General features: G+C 39.1%; 4 gene segments (V, D, J or C); 3 read left to right on the plus strand and 1 right to left on the minus strand.

Annotated features, from left to right (window-relative positions):
- Positions 1-429: 429 nt before the first annotated feature.
- On the plus strand, positions 430-3,785 carry LOC142899121 (Ig kappa-b4 chain C region-like). The segment is given in 3 exon segments: positions 430-457; positions 2,206-2,283; positions 3,313-3,785. Coding segments are annotated over 3 exon segments (435 nt in total).
- A 5,178-nt stretch (positions 3,786-8,963) lies between these two features.
- On the plus strand, positions 8,964-10,261 carry LOC142899122 (Ig kappa-b4 chain C region-like). The segment is given in 3 exon segments: positions 8,964-8,967; positions 9,074-9,151; positions 9,786-10,261. Coding segments are annotated over 3 exon segments (414 nt in total).
- A 96-nt stretch (positions 10,262-10,357) lies between these two features.
- Positions 10,358-11,521, minus strand: LOC142899248 (Ig kappa chain V region 3374-like). The segment is given in 2 exon segments: positions 10,358-11,314; positions 11,429-11,521. Coding segments are annotated over 2 exon segments (378 nt in total).
- A 3,229-nt stretch (positions 11,522-14,750) lies between these two features.
- LOC142899123 (Ig kappa-b4 chain C region-like) lies at positions 14,751-16,019 on the plus strand. The segment is given in 3 exon segments: positions 14,751-14,754; positions 14,861-14,938; positions 15,572-16,019. Coding segments are annotated over 3 exon segments (414 nt in total).
- Positions 16,020-18,077: the final 2,058 nt, after the last annotated feature.

An 18,077-nucleotide genomic window follows, 5' to 3' on the forward strand; every position in this document is an offset into this window, starting at 1 on the left:
TACAAAAAGATGAATAAATGTTTTTTCTGTCCACTGTTAGAAAGCATCTAAAAAATGTGTAAATCAAAAAGTAACAACTGAAAAACTGAAAGAAAAAAAAACAAAACCCACTGGTTAAACTGTATCTTGACTGAAATTTCACTTTTTGATCCAAAGTTGTCTCTTGCACCAACAATAAGTAATATTTTCGAAATTTGTGAATATGATAAGATTTATTGAAGAGAAATTGTTTTCTTTTTTACATTTTTATTTCTGTGAAATGCTTTTTTTTATTTCAAGAACAAAATAGAATTTATTTTGAGTCTCTCCACTCACATCAGGCCTCTCCAGCTGGAGATTTATCACTGTGAAGTGAATCTACTCTTTTGTAAACGTGAAGAAGATTTTTTTTTCTCATATACCAACCTTCAATCTACTGATTGTGATGTAATGGCCTGGAACATCAAACTGTTCACAGGTCATAGAGAACTCTGGTTGAAGGACATTGAGGCTTTTCATGATTTATAATATTTATCAAAAGTGAATAATTTTTAAACTGTAAGTTTTTTCAATATCTGGAAGTTGAAACAAATGTTGGTAATTGGCCTATTGTTGATTCATCTCTTATTGCCTAAACTGAAGGTTTTACAGGAGAATTTTCCAAGTGTGAGGGATGATTCCTGATTAGACTCTAGGGTTTCAGAGTCAGGGTCTTCAAAATGTTGAGCAATAGCTTTAAATTCACAGCAGCAACATGCTTTTGTTTTTGAAAAAGAGTTTACTGCAATGCTTATTTAAAGGAAAAAAAAATCTAAATCCCAAATGTAATTAATTGTAATTTTAGCTTGGTGTATGTCTATTATCAGTGAAGTGTGTCAGTCTCTGCAGGAGCTTCCAGCTGCAACAGTCACTGTGGTTCCTCTTCCATTTGACTGAGGGAGGTTTTTGTACGACTGTTTTTCACTGTTTGAACACATACTGACTGTTGATGCTATGGAAACTCTGACAGTAGTAAACTGCTGCATCTTCAGTCTGGACTCCACTGATGGTCAGAGTGAAGTCACTGTTTGATCCACTGCCTGTAAAACGATCTGGAGTCCCTGAGTGTCGAGTGCTAGTTGTATAAATGAGCAGTTTAGGAGCTTCTCCATCTCTCTGCAGGTACCAAGCCAAGTAGTTCCCACTATAAACACTCTGACTGATCCGACATGGGATGGTGACGGTGCCTCCAGGAGCAGAGCTCACTGCTCCAGGCTGAGTCACTGTGACCTGGCCTCTGGACTCTGAGGACACACACACACACAAAAAAAACCATCAAGCAGCTTCATGCTTCTGTGGCTTCATTTCACAGGGACTGATGTTCATAGAGGAGAGGAGTTGGATTCTCTGCACTTTACCTGTCAAGCAGCAGCAGCAGAGGACAGTCCAGATGAGGACGGAGACCAAAGTCATGGTTTGGATGAGGACGACGTCTGTGGCTTGTGCTGAAATCAGAGACAGCTGTCAATCATCCAGCCATCATGTCTCAGGACTATAAAGTCTCCCAGAGCACTGGAGCATGATGCTGCTCATGCAATGTGGCTCTATGGAAATCATCTGACTGACCCCTGCAGAAAACTGCATTGCTTTCTTTCAAACAGGTCATTTTCTTTGTCCTGATGTTGATTTGGACTCCGATTTTATGCATTTTCAAATGGCTGTTGAATGTTTGAAAGCAAATACAGGCTCCATTATTTAGATGAAAGTGTTTCAACATTGTGTATAGTGTCAGAATTATTCCATTTAATTCTGGACAAATTCATTCTAACAACAGATCAGGGACTCAGATATAGATAAAGGTCTTCTTTACAGTTTGTTTGTTTGTTTGTTTGTTTGTTTGTTTGTTTTTTATGGTGCCTCATTGACTTTGTATCACTGTGATGGCCTTTTGGTAGGCGACCCAGATTGGATGTTGAATGGAAAGAAAAATGTTGAAATATCACTTTTACAATGGAAGACAAATTGTTTTCTCTTTTTACTTTTGCATTGTTCATGAAACAACTTTTCCATGAATTTTTTTTCGTTTACATTAACAAAATAATTGACTTTGGCAATAAAATTAATTAGTTTATTCAGACAGAAACAAATGTTGAAAACTTGGATAATTAATACTCAAGTCGCATGATGGCACATTTCTGGTTCAGTTGACTTTGTCAAAGTCAGAGAGCCGTGTCTCTCTACACTGAGGGGTTTTTGTACGGCGCCTCAATGACTTTGTATCACTGTGGTACACGTTTGGTGGAGGGACCAGACTGGATCTTGGACGTAAGTAAAGCTTGATAATTGCAATCACTATTTCAGAGAAACTCTTTCATTTATTTCATTTTGTGTCTTTTGAAATCCAAAATTGTCCAGTTGAAATCATAATTTTGAACAAGAAACATTCGTTTTTGGGGGCCAAAATCTAAGTTTGCTATTAAAAAGTTTAATTCCAATGAAATTCACACAGACAATAATCAATTTACTGAGCCAGACCACGTGTCCAAATCATTTTAATGAAGTAGCACCAATGTAGCCTTTAGAGGAATTTGGGGTTTAGTTGACTTTGTCAAAGTCAGAGAGCCGTGTCTCTCTACACTGGGAGGTTTTTGTACGGCGCCTCAATGACTTTGTATCACTGTGGGCCACTTTTGGTGGAGGAACCAGACTGGATCTTGGACGTAAGTTTCCTCATAAAGTTTAAATCTACCACTTTCAAAATTTAAATACAGTTTGTTGGTATAATAAATGATAAATATATTTTTTGATTTTTAACACAGATTGTGTCCATGTTAATTTTTAATACTGAGCTAATTCACTGAACTTTCTTTACATGTTCGGAAATACTAGAATTTTGAGCACTTGACTTTGTTGAGATGGTAAAAACTTGAAAACTGTGTTAAAATCTTGTGAAATGTGAAAACCTGTTGGTGAGGTTTATTTAATCAGTTTAAAAAAAGGATACGGAATCGAAGAATTGGAAAAATCTCACTTTTGAATTGCACACAAGAGATATTTAGTTGTTTTAACTTTGATTCATTTGTGTGTGCAACATGTGTGGTTCATCTTTTGATGGATTTACTGAAGATATTTTCATTTAAGTGTATTTCTTCCCATTTCTGACTGTTGATTGTCTGAGTGCTGATGTGCGTGAGGAGCTCGTTGAGAGGAAGTGAAACAATGTGTGAGTCAGTGACTGGTGGAGCAGAAAAGGCAGCTGACACAAACTCCTCTGAGGACCAGATGAACTCTCACAGTGTGAAGGTGTCCAGGTGTCTCCTGCTTGACTGAGTGACTGATTGCTGTCTCCTATAGGTGATGTCCCTCCCACCCTGACGGTTCTGCCCCCCTCCACTGAGCAACTGGATCAGGGAAAGGCCACAGTCTTGTGTGTGGCCAGCAAGGGCTTCCCCTCAGACTGGAGTCTGTCCTGGAAGCTGCTCAGCAGCGGCAGCAGCAGCAGTTTGGATGAGAGCAGGAGCCCTGCGGTGCTGGAGAAGGACGGCCTCTACAGTTGGAGCAGCACCCTGAGCCTCACTGCACAGCAGTGGGGGGAAATGGCCACTGTCACCTGCCAGGCCAGCCAGGGCTCCCAGGCTACACTGTCAGAGACACTGAGGAGAGACCAGTGTTCCCAGTCCTGACCTGACTCACTGGGACTCTGCTACTGCTTTGACTCTCAGTCTGCTCTCTGTCTCCGCTTCTCTCTGTCTGTCCACACAGCAGCATTTCCTGCTTTGTCTTCATGATCTTGGAACAATAAAACATGTCTCATTTGTATCAGTAAAGTCTCTTCTGCTCATTTCATTCATGGGAGTCACTTTATTAATATGTTGGGTTGAAACAACATTTTTAAATCAATATTTTCTTTCATATGGCTTTAGAGAAGATGACAATTACAATGTTGGTGTTTTCATCAAAACTATCCTTTATTGCCAAGATAATCTTGAAGGGACTTAATATTGTTTTCAATGTTGTGTAAGTTATCAACTGCATAGTGAGAAATCCACTTTGAGTCTCACTACTCAAATCGTGTCTTTCGAAGGGGGTCTGGACACTTGTCAATGTGAAGATATTATTTTCTCAAACATCAACCATCCTTCTTGAAGTTGTCATGCAATGGCCAGAATTATTAAACTTTTTCTATTGGTTGTTCCATTTGTCACAACAAGGGAACCACATTTATTCAATTACTTTTCTAAATATCAGATAGTTAAGACAAAAGTTGGTGATGAGCTCAAAGTTGGTTCATGATTAGAGTTTCAGAGTGAGTGTCTTAAAAATGTTTAACATGGCTCTAGTTTTGCAATGATAATAATAGTTTTAATTATTCATTCAAAAAAGACTTGATTGCAACATTTTAAAAATGTAAATAATATATTTACTCAAAATTAAGTTATAGCCTTGAATGTGTCTATTCTCAGTGAAGTGTATCAGTCTCTGCAGTAGCTTCCAGCTGCAGCAGTCACTGTGGTTCCTCTTCACTCTGACTCAGGGAGGTTTTTGTACAACTCTTTTTCACTGTGTGAACAGCCACTGACTGTTGATGTAATGATAACTCTGACAGTAGTAAACTGCTGCATCTTCAGTCTGGACTCCACTGATGGTCAGAGTGAAGTCACTGTTTGATCCACTGCCTGTAAAACGATCTGGAGTCCCTGATTGTCGAGTGCTAGCATAATAAATGAGCAGTTTAGGAGTTTCTCCATCTCTCTGCTGGTACCAAGCCAAGCGGTTCCCACCATGAACACTCTGACTGATGTGACATGGGAAGGAGACGGTGCCTCCAGGAGCAGAGCTCACTGCTCCAGGCTGAGTCACTGTGACCTGGCCTCTGGACTCTGATGACACACACACAAAAAAAAACATCAAGCAGCTTCATGCTTCTGTGGCTTCATTTCACAGGGACTGATGTTCATAGAGGAGAGGAGTTGGATTCTCTGCACTTTACCTGTCAAGCAGCAGCAGCAGAGGACAGTCCAGATGAGGACGGAGACCAAAGTCATGGTTTGGATGAGGACGACGTCTGTGGCTTGTGTTGAAATCAGAGACAGCTGTCAATCATCCAGCCATCATGTCTCAGGACTATAAAGTCTCCCAGAGCACTGGAGCATGATGCTGCTCATGCAAAGTGGCTCTATGGAAATCATCTGACTGACCCCTGAAGAAAACTGGATCGCTCCCTGAAAAAAAGATGAATAAATGTTTTTCTGTCCATTTTTTATAAAGTGTCTAAAACATGTGTAAATCATAAAATAAGAAACGAAAAACTGAAAGAAAAAAAAAACCCTCACTGGTTAAACTGTATCTTGACTGAAATGTCACTTTTTGAAGTTGACTCTTGTACCAACAATAAGTAATATTTTCAAAATTTGTGAATATGATAAGATTTATTGAAGAGAAATTGTTTTCTTTTTTACATTTTTATTTCTGTGAAATGCTTTTTTTTGTTTCAAGAACAAAATAGAATTTATTTTGAGTCTCTCCACTCACATCAGGCCTCTCCAGCTGGAGATTTATCACTGTGAAGTGAATCTACTCTTTTGTAAACGTGAAGAAAATCTTTTTTTTCTCATATACCAACCTTCAATCTACTGATTGTGATGTAATGGCCTGGAACATCAAACTGTTCACAGGTCATAGAGAACTCTAGTTGAAGGACATTGAGGCTTTTCATGATTTATTATATTTATCAAAAGTGAATAATTTTTAAACTGTAAGTTTTTTCAATATCTGGAAGTTGAAACAAATGTTGGTAATTGGCCTGTAGTTGATTCATCTCTTATTGCCTAAACTGAAGGTTTTACAGGAGAATTTTCCAAGTGTGAGGGATGATTCCTGATTAGACTCTAGGGTTTCAGAGTCAGGGTCAACAACAAGACTATTAGAGTTCTCTTCGTCACTTTAGCTGCTGTTAGTTTCATGGTCACTTTTTTCTTTTTGTACTGTGACATTTCATTTGAAGCCACTTCTACCTCAAGAACTGCTGCTGTCTTGGAGAGGATGCCACTTCTTCTGCTCTCATATTATGACCTACATAACTCCCTCAGGTTGAAGATGTTTCCAATCATCCTGTAGCCATCAGTAATGGTCCAGCTGTTTTTCTAGCTAGAAACGATCTTGAAAGAAGACTTTCCTTGAAAAGACTGTAGAACTCTTTGACTATCATTGTAATTACAGTAGAGAAAGACACCTGTTAAATCTTCTGACATGGAGATCAATGCAACTCAGAACAAATCTTCTTGATTTTTTTTGCTGACAATTGATATTGGTAATTAGGATGCATTCTATGTTGCTTATTTCTAAAGGGGTTTAAAGGGGGGAAATGTTTTGTTTGTTCTATTTTCTACAGTTGCTTCTCCTGAACTCAGGGTCACAGGGTTGCTGGAGTCCATCCCAATTGTCGCTGGGTGAAGACTGGGCTTACAGACTGGAAAAGTTGTCCGTTTGTCACTGGGCAACGTTGAGAGACCAACAACCACTCACACATGTACTCACAAACATATGGACAATTTCTCGTTTCTTGGTTGTCTGACTTCCATGTCTTTGGACTGTGGATGGAAGCCAGAGAACCTGGGGAGAACCCACACAGACACCGGGAGAACATGAGAACTCCACACAGAGAAGCCCAAGGCCTAAGGATCAAACCCTTGAAGTGATCATTCAAACCACAGCACCACCATGTGGCACAGGGGTGACATGAAATAGGTGGAAATATTTGATTCCCTCATGTCTTGAAACCTGAGTGTTGCCACAGTTCAGCAGTGATGGCTTTCTGTTGCCAGGAAGACTGCGTTCTGAAAGTGAAGAGACCGTTTTTCACTTCCATTTCATCTGGGACACAGGCAAGACAGCATTGAAGGGATTCCGTCCCACTGCCTTAATGTTGGGGATTCTGACCAGTGAGGAAGCTCAAGTCATTTCCAAAATGATGATATTGCCAAAAAATCAAAAGTTTTGACATTTCCAGGCACAGCTTCATCTGGCAGAGGAGCTATGTCCATGAGTAGAAACCTTTGGGAGAATCATTTCCTGTTAATATTTATTATTGCATTTATTTGTGTCGGTTTTATTTTTGCACTCAGTGTGTTTGTGTGTGTGGCCAGTGAAGTGTGTCAGTCTCTGCAGTAGCTTCCAGCTGCAGCAGTCACTGTGGTTCCTCTTCACTCTGACTCAGGGAGGTTTTTGTACGACTGTTTTTCACTGTGTGAACAGCCACTGACTGTTGATGTTAAATTCACCCTGGCAGTAGTAAACTGCTGCATCTTCAGTCTGGACTCCACTGATGGTCAGAGTGAAGTCAGTGTTTGATCCACTGCCTGTAAAACGATCTGGAGTTCCTGAGTATCGATTGCTAATTAAATAAATGAGCAGTTTAGGAGTTTCTCCATCTCTCTGCTGGTACCAGTGCAGGTAGTTCCCACTATAAACACTCTGACTGGTCCGACATGGGATGGAGACGGTGCCTCCAGGAGCAGAGCTCACTGCTCCAGGCTGAGTCAGTGTGACCTGGCCTCTGGACTCTGAGGACACACACACACAAAAAAAAACATCAAGCAGCTTCATGCTTCTGTGGCTTCATTTCACAGGGACTGATGTTCATAGAGGAGAGGAGTTGGATTCTCTGCACTTTACCTGTCAAGCAGCAGCAGCAGAGGACAGTCCAGATGAGGACGGAGACCAAAGTCATGGTTTGGATGAGGACGACGTCTGTGGCTTGTGCTGAAATCAGAGACAGCTGTCAATCATCCAGCCATCATGTCTCAGGACTATAAAGTCTCCCAGAGCACTGGAGCATGATGCTGCTGATGCAAAGTGGCTCTATGGAAATCATCTGACTGACCCCTGCAGAAAACTGGACCGCTCCCTTCTGGAATCTTCCGCTGTGCATTTTTATTATGCTTATTTATGTTTAAAAGGAAATACAACTACCTTTTATATATATATGTATCACAGTGTTTATTGTATTTGCACACCTATTTCCTTTTCAGTGATCAATTTGAAAAACCTTACCTAATAGAAACAGGAATTTTGATCGACTCTGGTACTTTTATACTAATGTTGAATTACACTTCATGTCCAGGTTGAAGTAAAAACGTAGGGGAAATGTGAATAGTAATATTTGATTTGTTCAAAATAAAATCAGGTCATGACCAAGTTCTCACAAACTTAATGGTGTGTGCAGTTTTTATCTATCTACAAAGAATGATTCATTTCAGAGTGAGTTGCTTGATTGTGTGTCAGAGTCAGGGAGTCATGTCCCTCATCCACTAAAAGGTTTTTGGACAGCGTCTGAATGACTTTGTTTCACTGCAGTTGCCTTTCAGTGGAGGAACCACACTGGATGGAGACATAAGTAGTAGTTTGTCAAAAAAAATCAAAACTATTGAAAAGAAATTGTTATCTCTTTTCCGTTTTGTATTTCTCTAAAATATTTACTTTTCCCAAGGGGGAAAAATTCTTATTTTTTTAATCTATTTGTTTATTTTTACAAATTCTAGATATTAAAAAGTATTGCAATAGAAAATTAAAGGACTTTGGAATTTGGACAGAAAATAAATCAATTTATTCAGGCAGAAAGCATTGAGAAAATAATTATGTTAGTCCTTAAGTTGCATGATTAAAAAAAATGTGTGTTTAGCTGAATTTGTCAAAGTCAGAGAGCCGTGTCTCTCTACACTGAGGGGTTTTTGTACAGCGCCTCAGTGACGTTGTATCACTGTGGTTGCCTTTTGGTGGAGGAACCAGATTGGCTGTTGGACGTAAGTAAACTTTTGAAATGTAATCATTATTGAACAGAAACGGTTTCATTTATTTTGTTTTGTCTTTTAAAATCCTCAATTGTCGAGAAATAATCACGAATTTTAAACAAGCAACTTGTCTTCAGAAGACAAACTATAAGTTTCGAGGCAAAAAATTAATTTAAAGGAAAGTTTACACAGAAATTAATCACTTCATTGAGTAAGATGTGTAAAATTCATAATTTTAATGAAGTGACCTCAATTGTTGAATTAGAAGGAATTTTGGGTTCAGTTGACTTTGTCAAAGTCAGAGAGCCGTGTCTCTCTACACTGAGGGGTTTTTGTACGGCGCCTCAATGACTTTGTATCACTGTGGTGGACTTTTGGTGGAGGAACCAGACTGGATCTTGGACGTAAGTTTCCTCATAAAGTTTAAATCTACCACTTTCAAAATTTAAATACAGTTTGTTGGTATAATAAATGATAAATATATTTTTTGATTTTAACACAGATTGTGTCCATGTTACTTTTTAATACTGAGCTAATTCACTGAACTTTCTTTACATGTTCGGAAATACTAGAATTTTGAGCACTTGACTTTGTTGAGATGGTAAAAACTTGAAAACTGTGTTAAAATCTTGTGAAATGTGAAAACCTGTTGGTGAGGTTTATTTAATCAGTTTAAAAAAAGGATACGGAATCGAAGAATTGGAAAAATCTCACTTTTGAATTGCACACAAGAGATATTTAGTTGTTTTAACTTTGATTTTTTTTTTGTGTGTAACATGTGTGGTTCATTTTTTGATGGATTTACTGAAGATATTTTCATTTAAGTGTATTTCTTCCCATTTCTGACTGTTGATTGTCTGAGTGCTGATGTGCGTGAGGAGCTCGTTGAGAGGAAGTGAAACAATGTGTGAGTCAGTGACTGGTGGAGCAGAAAAGGCAGCTGACACAAACTCCTCTGAGGACCAGATGAACTCTCACAGTGTGAAGGTGTCCAGGTGTCTCCTGCTTGACTGAGTGACTGATTGCTGTCTCCTATAGGTGATGTCCCTCCCACCCTGACGGTTCTGCCCCCCTCCACTGAGCAACTGGATCAGGGAAAGGCCACAGTCTTGTGTGTGGCCAGCAAGGGCTTCCCCTCAGACTGGAGTCTGTCCTGGAAGCTGCTCAGCAGCAGCGGCAGCAGCAGCAGTTTGGATGAGAGCAGGAGCCCTGCGGTGCTGGAGAAGGACGGCCTCTACAGTTGGAGCAGCACCCTGAGCCTCACTGCACAGCAGTGGGGGGAAATGGCCACTGTCACCTGCCAGGCCAGCCAGGGCTCCCAGGCTACACTGTCAGAGACACTGAGGAGAGACCAGTGTTCCCAGTCCTGACCTGACTCACTGGGACTCTGCTACTGCTTTGACTCTCAGTCTGCTCTCTGTCTCCGCTTCTCTCTGTCTGTCCACACAGCAGCATTTCCTGCTTTGTCTTCATGATCTTGGAACAATAAAACATGTCTCATTTGTATCAGTAAAGTCTCTACTGCTCATTTCATTCATGGGAGTCACTTTATTAATATGTTGGGTTGAAACAACATTTTTAAATCAATATTTTCTTTCATATGGCTTTAGAGAAGATGACAAGGTTCTTACAATGTTGGTGTTTTCATCAAAACTATCCTTTATTGCCAAGATAATCTTGAAAGGACTTAATATTGTTTTCAATGTAATGTAAGTTATCATCTGCGTAGTGAGAAATCCACTTTGAGACTCACTACTCAAATCGTGTCTTTCGAAGGGGGTCTGGACACTTGTCAATGTGAAGATATTATTTTCTCAAACATCAACCATCCTTCTTGAAGTTGTCATGCAATGGCCAGAATTATTAAACTTTTTCTATTGGTTGTTCCATTTGTCACAACAAGGGAACCACATTTATTCAATTACTTTTCTAAATATCAGATAGTTAAGACAAAAGTTGGTGATGAGCTCAAAGTTGGATCATGATTAGAGTTTCAGAGGTCTTAAAAATGTTTATCATGACTCTAGTTTTGCAATGATAATAATAGTTTTAATTATTCATTTAAAAAAGACTTGATTGCAACATTTTAAAAATGTAAATAATATATTTACTCAAAATTAAGTTATAGCCTTGAATGTGTCTATTCTCAGTGAAGTGTATCAGTCTCTGCAGTAGCTTCCAGCTGCAGCAGTCACTGTGGTTCCTCTTCACTCTGACTCAGGGAGGTTTTTGTACGACTGTTTTTCACTGTGTGAACACATCCTGACTGTTGATCTCATGATAACTCTGGCAGTAGTAAACTGCTGCATCTTCAGTCTGGACTCCACTGATGGTCAGAGTGAAGTCACTGTTTGATCCACTGCCTGTAAAACGATCTGGAGTCCCTGATTCTCGAGTGCTAGTTGTATAAATGAGCAGTTTAGGAGTTTCTCCATCTCTCTGCTGGTACCAGTGCAAGTCTTCCCCATCATTAACCCTGTGACTGGTCCGACATGGGATGGTGACGGTGCCTCCAGGAGCAGAGCTCACTGCTCCAGGCTGAGTCACTGTGACCTGGCCTCTGGACTCTGAGGACACACACACACACAAAAAAAAACATCAAGCAGCTTCATGCTTCTGTGGCTTCATTTCACAGGGACTGATGTTCATAGAGGAGAGGAGTTGGATTCTCTGCACTTTACCTGTCAAGCAGCAGCAGCAGAGGACAGTCCAGATGAGGACGGAGACCAAAGTCATGGTTTGGATGAGGACGACGTCTGTGGCTTGTGCTGAAATCAGAGACAGCTGTCAATCATCCAGCCATCATGTCTCAGGACTATAAAGTCTCCCAGAGCACTGGAGCATGATGCTGCTCATGCAAAGTGGCTCTATGGAAATCATCTGACTGACCCCTGCAGAAAACTTAATAGCTCCCTTAAAAAAATAAAAAAAATAAAAAATGAATATATATTTTTTTTGTTGTCTAGTGTTACATAGTGTTTAAAAATGTGTAAATTTAAAATTAAAAATTAAAATAAATAAATAAATAAATGTCTCAGAGGTGACACTGTATCTTGACTGGCATGCCACTTTTTGAACTACAGTTGGCCCTTTTACCAACAATAAGTAATATTTTTGAAATTTGTGAAAATGATAACATTTTTTGAAGAGAGATTCATTTATTTTTTTACCTTTTTATTTTTGTGAAAAAATTACACTTACTAAAAAGAAAACTTTTCCTTCTACATCAAGAAGCTAATTGACTCCCAGTAACTAATGCATTTTATTTGACAGTATGTGTGGCATCATCAAAAATTTGGATTTCAAATTACTTTGTTAAAGTCAGACAGCCGTGTCGTCATGATTTTGGAACAATTAAAAATGTCTCATGCGTACAGCAGTAAAGTCTCTCCTGCTCATTTGATTCATGCAAGTCTCATCGTTGATGTATTGGTTTGATTCATTTCAATCCGTTCATTTTGGGTAAAACAAACATTTTCAAATATATATTTCTGTCACATTATTCGTGGGGAAGATGGTAATGTTCTTACAGTGTTTATGTTTTTTATTCAAATTATTTATTACAATTAAGACAATCTTGAGTAGACTTCATCATGTTTTTAATATAATTTGTATTATCATCTGCATAATGAGAAATCCACTTGGAGTCTCTCCACTCACCTCTGGCCTCTCCAGCTGGAGATTTATCATTGTGAAGGAAACCTTCTCATTTGTAGACGTAAAGAGGATTTTTTTTTTCTCATATACCAACCTTCAAATCAACTGATTGTGATGTAATGGCCTGGAGCATCAAACTGTTCACAGGTCATAGAGAACTCTAGTTGAAGGACATTGAGGCTTTTCACGATTTATTATATTTATCAAAAGAAGTTGATCATTTTTAAACTGTAACATTTTTCAATATCTGGAAGTTGAAAAAATGTTGGGAATGGGCCTATTGTTGATTCATCTCTTATTGCCTAAACTGAAGGTTTAACAAGAGAACTTTCCAAGTGTGAGGGATGATTCCAGATAAGACATTAGTTTCAGAATCAGGGTCTTAAATAAAATTAAATCTTTGAATTAGCAGAAGCAATGTGTTATGTTTTTGTTTTTAAAAGGGTTTACTGCAAGGCTTTTTAGCTCAGAATGTGTCTATTCTCAGTGAAGTGTATCAGTCTCTACAGTAGCTTCCAGCTGCAGCAGTCACTGTGGTTCCTCTTCACTCTGACTCAGGGAGGTTTTTGTACGACTGTTTTTCACTGTGTGAACACATACTGACTGTTGATGACATGGAAACTCTGACAGTAGTAAACTGCTGCATCTTCAGTCTGGACTCCACTGATGGTCAGAGTGAAGTCAGTGTTTGATCCACTGCCTGTAAAACGATCTGGAGTCCCTGATTCTCGAGTGCTAGTTGTATAAATGAGCAGTTTAGGAGTTTCTCCATCTCTCTGCTGGTACCAAGCCAAGTAGTTCCCACTATAAACACTGTGACTGGTCCGACATGGGATGGTGACGGTGCCTCCAGGAGCAGAGCTCACTGCTCCAGGCTGAGTCAGTGTGACCTGGCCTCTGGACTCTGAGGACACACACACACAAAAAAACATCAAGCAGCTTCATGCTTCTGTGGCTTCATTTCACAGGGACTGATGTTCATAGAGGAGAGGAGTTGGATTCTCTGCACTTTACCTGTCAAGCAGCAGCAGCAGAGGACAGTCCAGATGAGGACGGAGACCAAAGTCATGGTTTGGATGAGGACGACGTCTGTGGCTTGTGCTGAAATCAGAGACAGCTGTCAATCATCCAGCCATCATGTCTCAGGACTATAAAGTCTCCCAGAGCACTGGAGCATGATGCTGCTGATGCAAAGTGGCTCTATGGAAATCATCTGACTGACCCCTGCAGAAAACTGGACCGCTCCCTTCTGGAATCTTCCGCTGTGCATTTTTATTATGCTTATTTATGTTTAAAAGGAAATACAACTACCTTTTATATATATATGTATCACAGTGTTTATTGTATTTGCACACCTATTTCCTTTTCAGTGATCAATTTGAAAAACCTTACCTAATAGAAACAGGAATTTTGATCGACTCTGGTACTTTTATACTAATGTTGAATTACACTTCATGTCCAGGTTGAATTAAAAACGTAGGGGAAATGTGAATAGTAATATTTGATTTGTTCAAAATAAATTCAGGTCATGACCAAGTTTTCACAAACTTAATGGTGTGTGCAGTTTTTATCTATCTACAAAGAATGATTCATTTCAGAGTGAGTTGCTTGATTGTGTGTCAGAGTCAGGGAGTCATGTCCCTCATCCACTAAAAGGTTTTTGGACAGCGTCTGAATGACTTTGTTTCACTGCAGTTGCCTTTCAGTGGAGGAACCACACTGGATGGAGACATAAGTAGTAGTTTGTCAAAAAAAATCAAAACTATTGAAAAGAAATTGTTATCTCTTTTCCGTTTTGTATTTTTCTAAAATATTTACTTTTCCCAAGGGGGAAAAATTCTTATTTTTTTAATCTATTTGTTTATTTTTACAAATTCTAGATATTAAAAAGTATTGCAATAGAAAATTAAAGGATTTTGGAATTTGGACAGAAAATAAATCAATTTATTCAGGCAGAAAGCATTGAGAAAATAATTATGTTAGTCCTTAAGTTGCATGATTAAAAAAAAATGTGTGTTTAGCTGAATTTGTCAAAGTCAGAGAGCCGTGTCTCTCTACACTGAGGGGTTTTTGTACAGCGCCTCAGTGACGTTGTATCACTGTGGTTGCCTTTTGGTGGAGGAACCAGATTGGCTGTTGGACGTAAGTAAACTTTTGAAATGTAATCATTATTGAACAGAAACGGTTTCATTTATTTTGTTTTGTCTTTTAAAATCCTCAATTGTTGAGAAATAATCACGAATTTTAAACAAGCAACTTGTCTTCAGAAGACAAACTATAAGTTTCGAGGCAAAAAATTAATTTAAAGGAAAGTTTACACAGAAATTAATCACTTCATTGAGTAAGATGTGTAAAATTCATAATTTTAATGAAGTGACCTCAATTGTTGCATTAGAAGGAATTTTGGGTTCAGTTGACTTTGTCCAAGTCAGAGAGCCGTGTTTCTCTACACTGAGGGGTTTTTGTACGGCGCCTCAATGACTTTGTATCACTGCGGTGGACTTTTGGTGGAGGAACCAGACTGGATCTTGGACGTAAGTTTCCTCATAAAGTTTAAATCTACCACTTTCAAAATTTAAATACAGTTTGTTGGTATTATAAATGATAAATATATTTTTTGATTTTAACACAGATTGTGTCCATGTTACTTTTTAATACTGAGCTGTTTCACTGAACTTTCTTTACATGTTCGGAAATACTAGAATTTTGAGCACTTGACTTTGTTGAGATGGTAAAAACTTGAAAACTGTGTTAAAATCTTGTGAAATGTGAAAACCTGTTGGTGAGGTTTATTTAATCAGTTTTAAAAAAGGATACGGAATCGAAGAATTGGAAAAATCTCACTTTTGAATTGCACACAAGAGATATTTAGTTGTTTTAACTTTGATTCATTTGTGTGTGCAACATGTGTGGTTCATCTTTTGATGGATTTACTGAAGATATTTTCATTTAAGTGTATTTCTTCCCATTTCTGACTGTTGATTGTCTGAGTGCTGATGTGCGTGAGGAGCTCGTTGAGAGGAAGTGAAACAATGTGTGAGTCAGTGACTGGTGGAGCAGAAAAGGCAGCTGACACAAACTCCTCTGAGGACCAGATGAACTCTCACAGTGTGAAGGTGTCCAGGTGTCTCCTGCTTGACTGAGTGACTGATTGCTGTCTCCTATAGGTGATGTCCCTCCCACCCTGACGGTTCTGCCCCCCTCCGCTGAGCAACTGCAGCAGGGAAAGGCCACAGTCTTGTGTGTGGCCAGCAAGGGCTTCCCCTCAGATTGGAGTCTGTCCTGGAAGCTGCTCAGCAGCAGCGGCAGCAGCAGCAGTTTGGATGAGAGCAGGAGCCCTGCGGTGCTGGAGAAGGACGGCCTCTACAGTTGGAGCAGCACCCTGAGCCTCACTGCACAGCAGTGGGGGGAAATGGCCACTGTCACCTGCCAGGCCAGCCAGGGCTCCCAGGCTACACTGTCAGAGACACTGAGGAGAGACCAGTGTTCCCAGTCCTGACCTGACTCACTGGGACTCTGCTACTGCTTTGACTCTCAGTCTGCTCTCTGTCTCCGCTTCTCTCTGTCTGTCCACACAGCAGCATTTCCTGCTCTGTCTTCATGATCTTGGAACAATAAAACATGTCTCATTTGTATCAGTAAAGTCTCTTCTGCTCATTTCATTCATGGGAGTCACTTTATTAATATTTTGTGTGAAAACAATCATTTCACTTCCCAAAGCTTCTGGGTAAAACAACCATTTTCAAATAAAAATTCTATCATGTGGTTTTGGAGAAGATCACAGTGTCCTTACAATATCTGAGTCTCACTGAAATTATTCTTTATAACCAAGATAATCTTGAAAGGACTTAAAATTGGCTTCAATAAAATGTAAGTTATCATCTGCGTAGTGAGAAATCCACTTTGAGTCTCACACCTCAAATCTAACATCTCCAGCTTTATGTTCTGAAGGGAATCTGGAAATTTGTCAATGTGAAGATTTTATTTTCGAACATCAACCTTCCTTCATGTAATTGTAATGCAATGGCCAGAATTATTAAACTATTTCTGTTGTTTACTCCATATATCACAACGAGGGAACCACATTTAATGACTTACTTTTCTGAATATCTGATAGTTCAGAAAAAAGTTGGGGATGAGCTCAAAGTTGGTTCATGATTGGAGTTTTAGAGTGAGTGTCTTAAAGATGTTTAATAATGGCTCTAGGTTTGCAATAGTCATAATTGTTTTAATTATTCGTTTTGAAAAGACTTGATTACAACATATGAAAAATGTAAATAATATATTTACTCAAAAATAAGTTATAGCTTTGAATGTATCTATTCTCAGTGAAGTGTGTCAGTCTCTGCAGTAGCTTCCAGCTGCAGCAGTCACTGTGGTTCCTCTTCACTCTGACTCAGGGAGGTTTTTGTACGACTGTTTTTCACTGTGTAAACACCCACTGACTGTTGATGCTATGAAGACTCTGACAGTAGTAAACTGCTGCATCTTCAGTCTGGACTCCACTGATGGTCAGAGTGAAGTCACTGTTTGATCCACTGCCTGTAAAACGATCTGGAGTCCCTGATTGTCGAGTGCTAGTTGTATAAATGAGCAGTTTAGGAGTTTCTCCATCTCTCTGCTGGTACCAAGCCAAGAGGTTCCCATTATAAACACTCTGACTGATGTGACATGGGATGGAGACGGTGCCTCCAGGAGCAGAGCTCACTGCTCCAGGCTGAGTCACTGTGACCTGGCCTCTGGACTCTGAGGACACACACACACAAAAAAACATCAAGCAGCTTCATGCTTCTGTGGCTTCATTTCACAGGGACTGATGTTCATAGAGGAGAGGAGTTGGATTCTCTGCACTTTACCTGTCAAGCAGCAGCAGCAGAGGACAGTCCAGATGAGGACGGAGACCAAAGTCATGGTTTGGATGAGGACGACGTCTGTGGCTTGTGCTGAAATCAGAGACAGCTGTCAATCATCCAGCCATCATGTCTCAGGACTATAAAGTCTCCCAGAGCACTGGAGCATGATGCCGCTGATGCAAAGTGGCTCTATGGAAATCATCTGACTGACCCCTGCAGAAAACTTAATAGCTCCCTTAAAAAAATAAAAAAAATAAAAGATGAATATATATTTTTTTGTTGTCTAGTGTTACATAGTGTTTAAAAATGTGTAAATTTAAAATTAAAAATTAAAAAAATAAATAAATAAATGTCTCAGAGGTGACACTGTATCTTGACTGGCATGCCACTTTTTGAACTACAGTTGGCCCTTTTACCAACAATAAGTAATATTTTTGAAATTTGTGAAAATGATAACATTTTTTGAAGAGAGATTCATTTATTTTTTTACCTTTTTATTTTTGTGAAAAAATTACACTTACTAAAAAGAAAACTTTTCCTTCTACATCAAGAAGCTAATTGACTCCCAGTAACTAATGCATTTTATTTGACAGTATGTGTGGCATCATCAAAAATTTGGATTTCAAATTACTTTGTTAAAGTCAGACAGCCGTGTCATCATGATTTTGGAACAATTAAAAATGTCTCATGCGTACAGCAGTAAAGTCTCTCCTGCTCATTTGATTCATGCAAGTCTCATCGTTGATGTATTGGTTTGATTCATTTCAATCCGTTCATTTTGGGTAAAACAAACATTTTCAAATATATATTTCTGTCACAT

Source organism: Nelusetta ayraudi, unplaced genomic scaffold (genome assembly GCF_046127955.1).
Source record: "Nelusetta ayraudi isolate G7.1 ecotype Tasmania unplaced genomic scaffold, CSIRO-AGI_Nayr_v1 ptg000071l, whole genome shotgun sequence".
Classification (NCBI taxonomy): domain Eukaryota; kingdom Metazoa; phylum Chordata; class Actinopteri; order Tetraodontiformes; family Monacanthidae; genus Nelusetta; species Nelusetta ayraudi.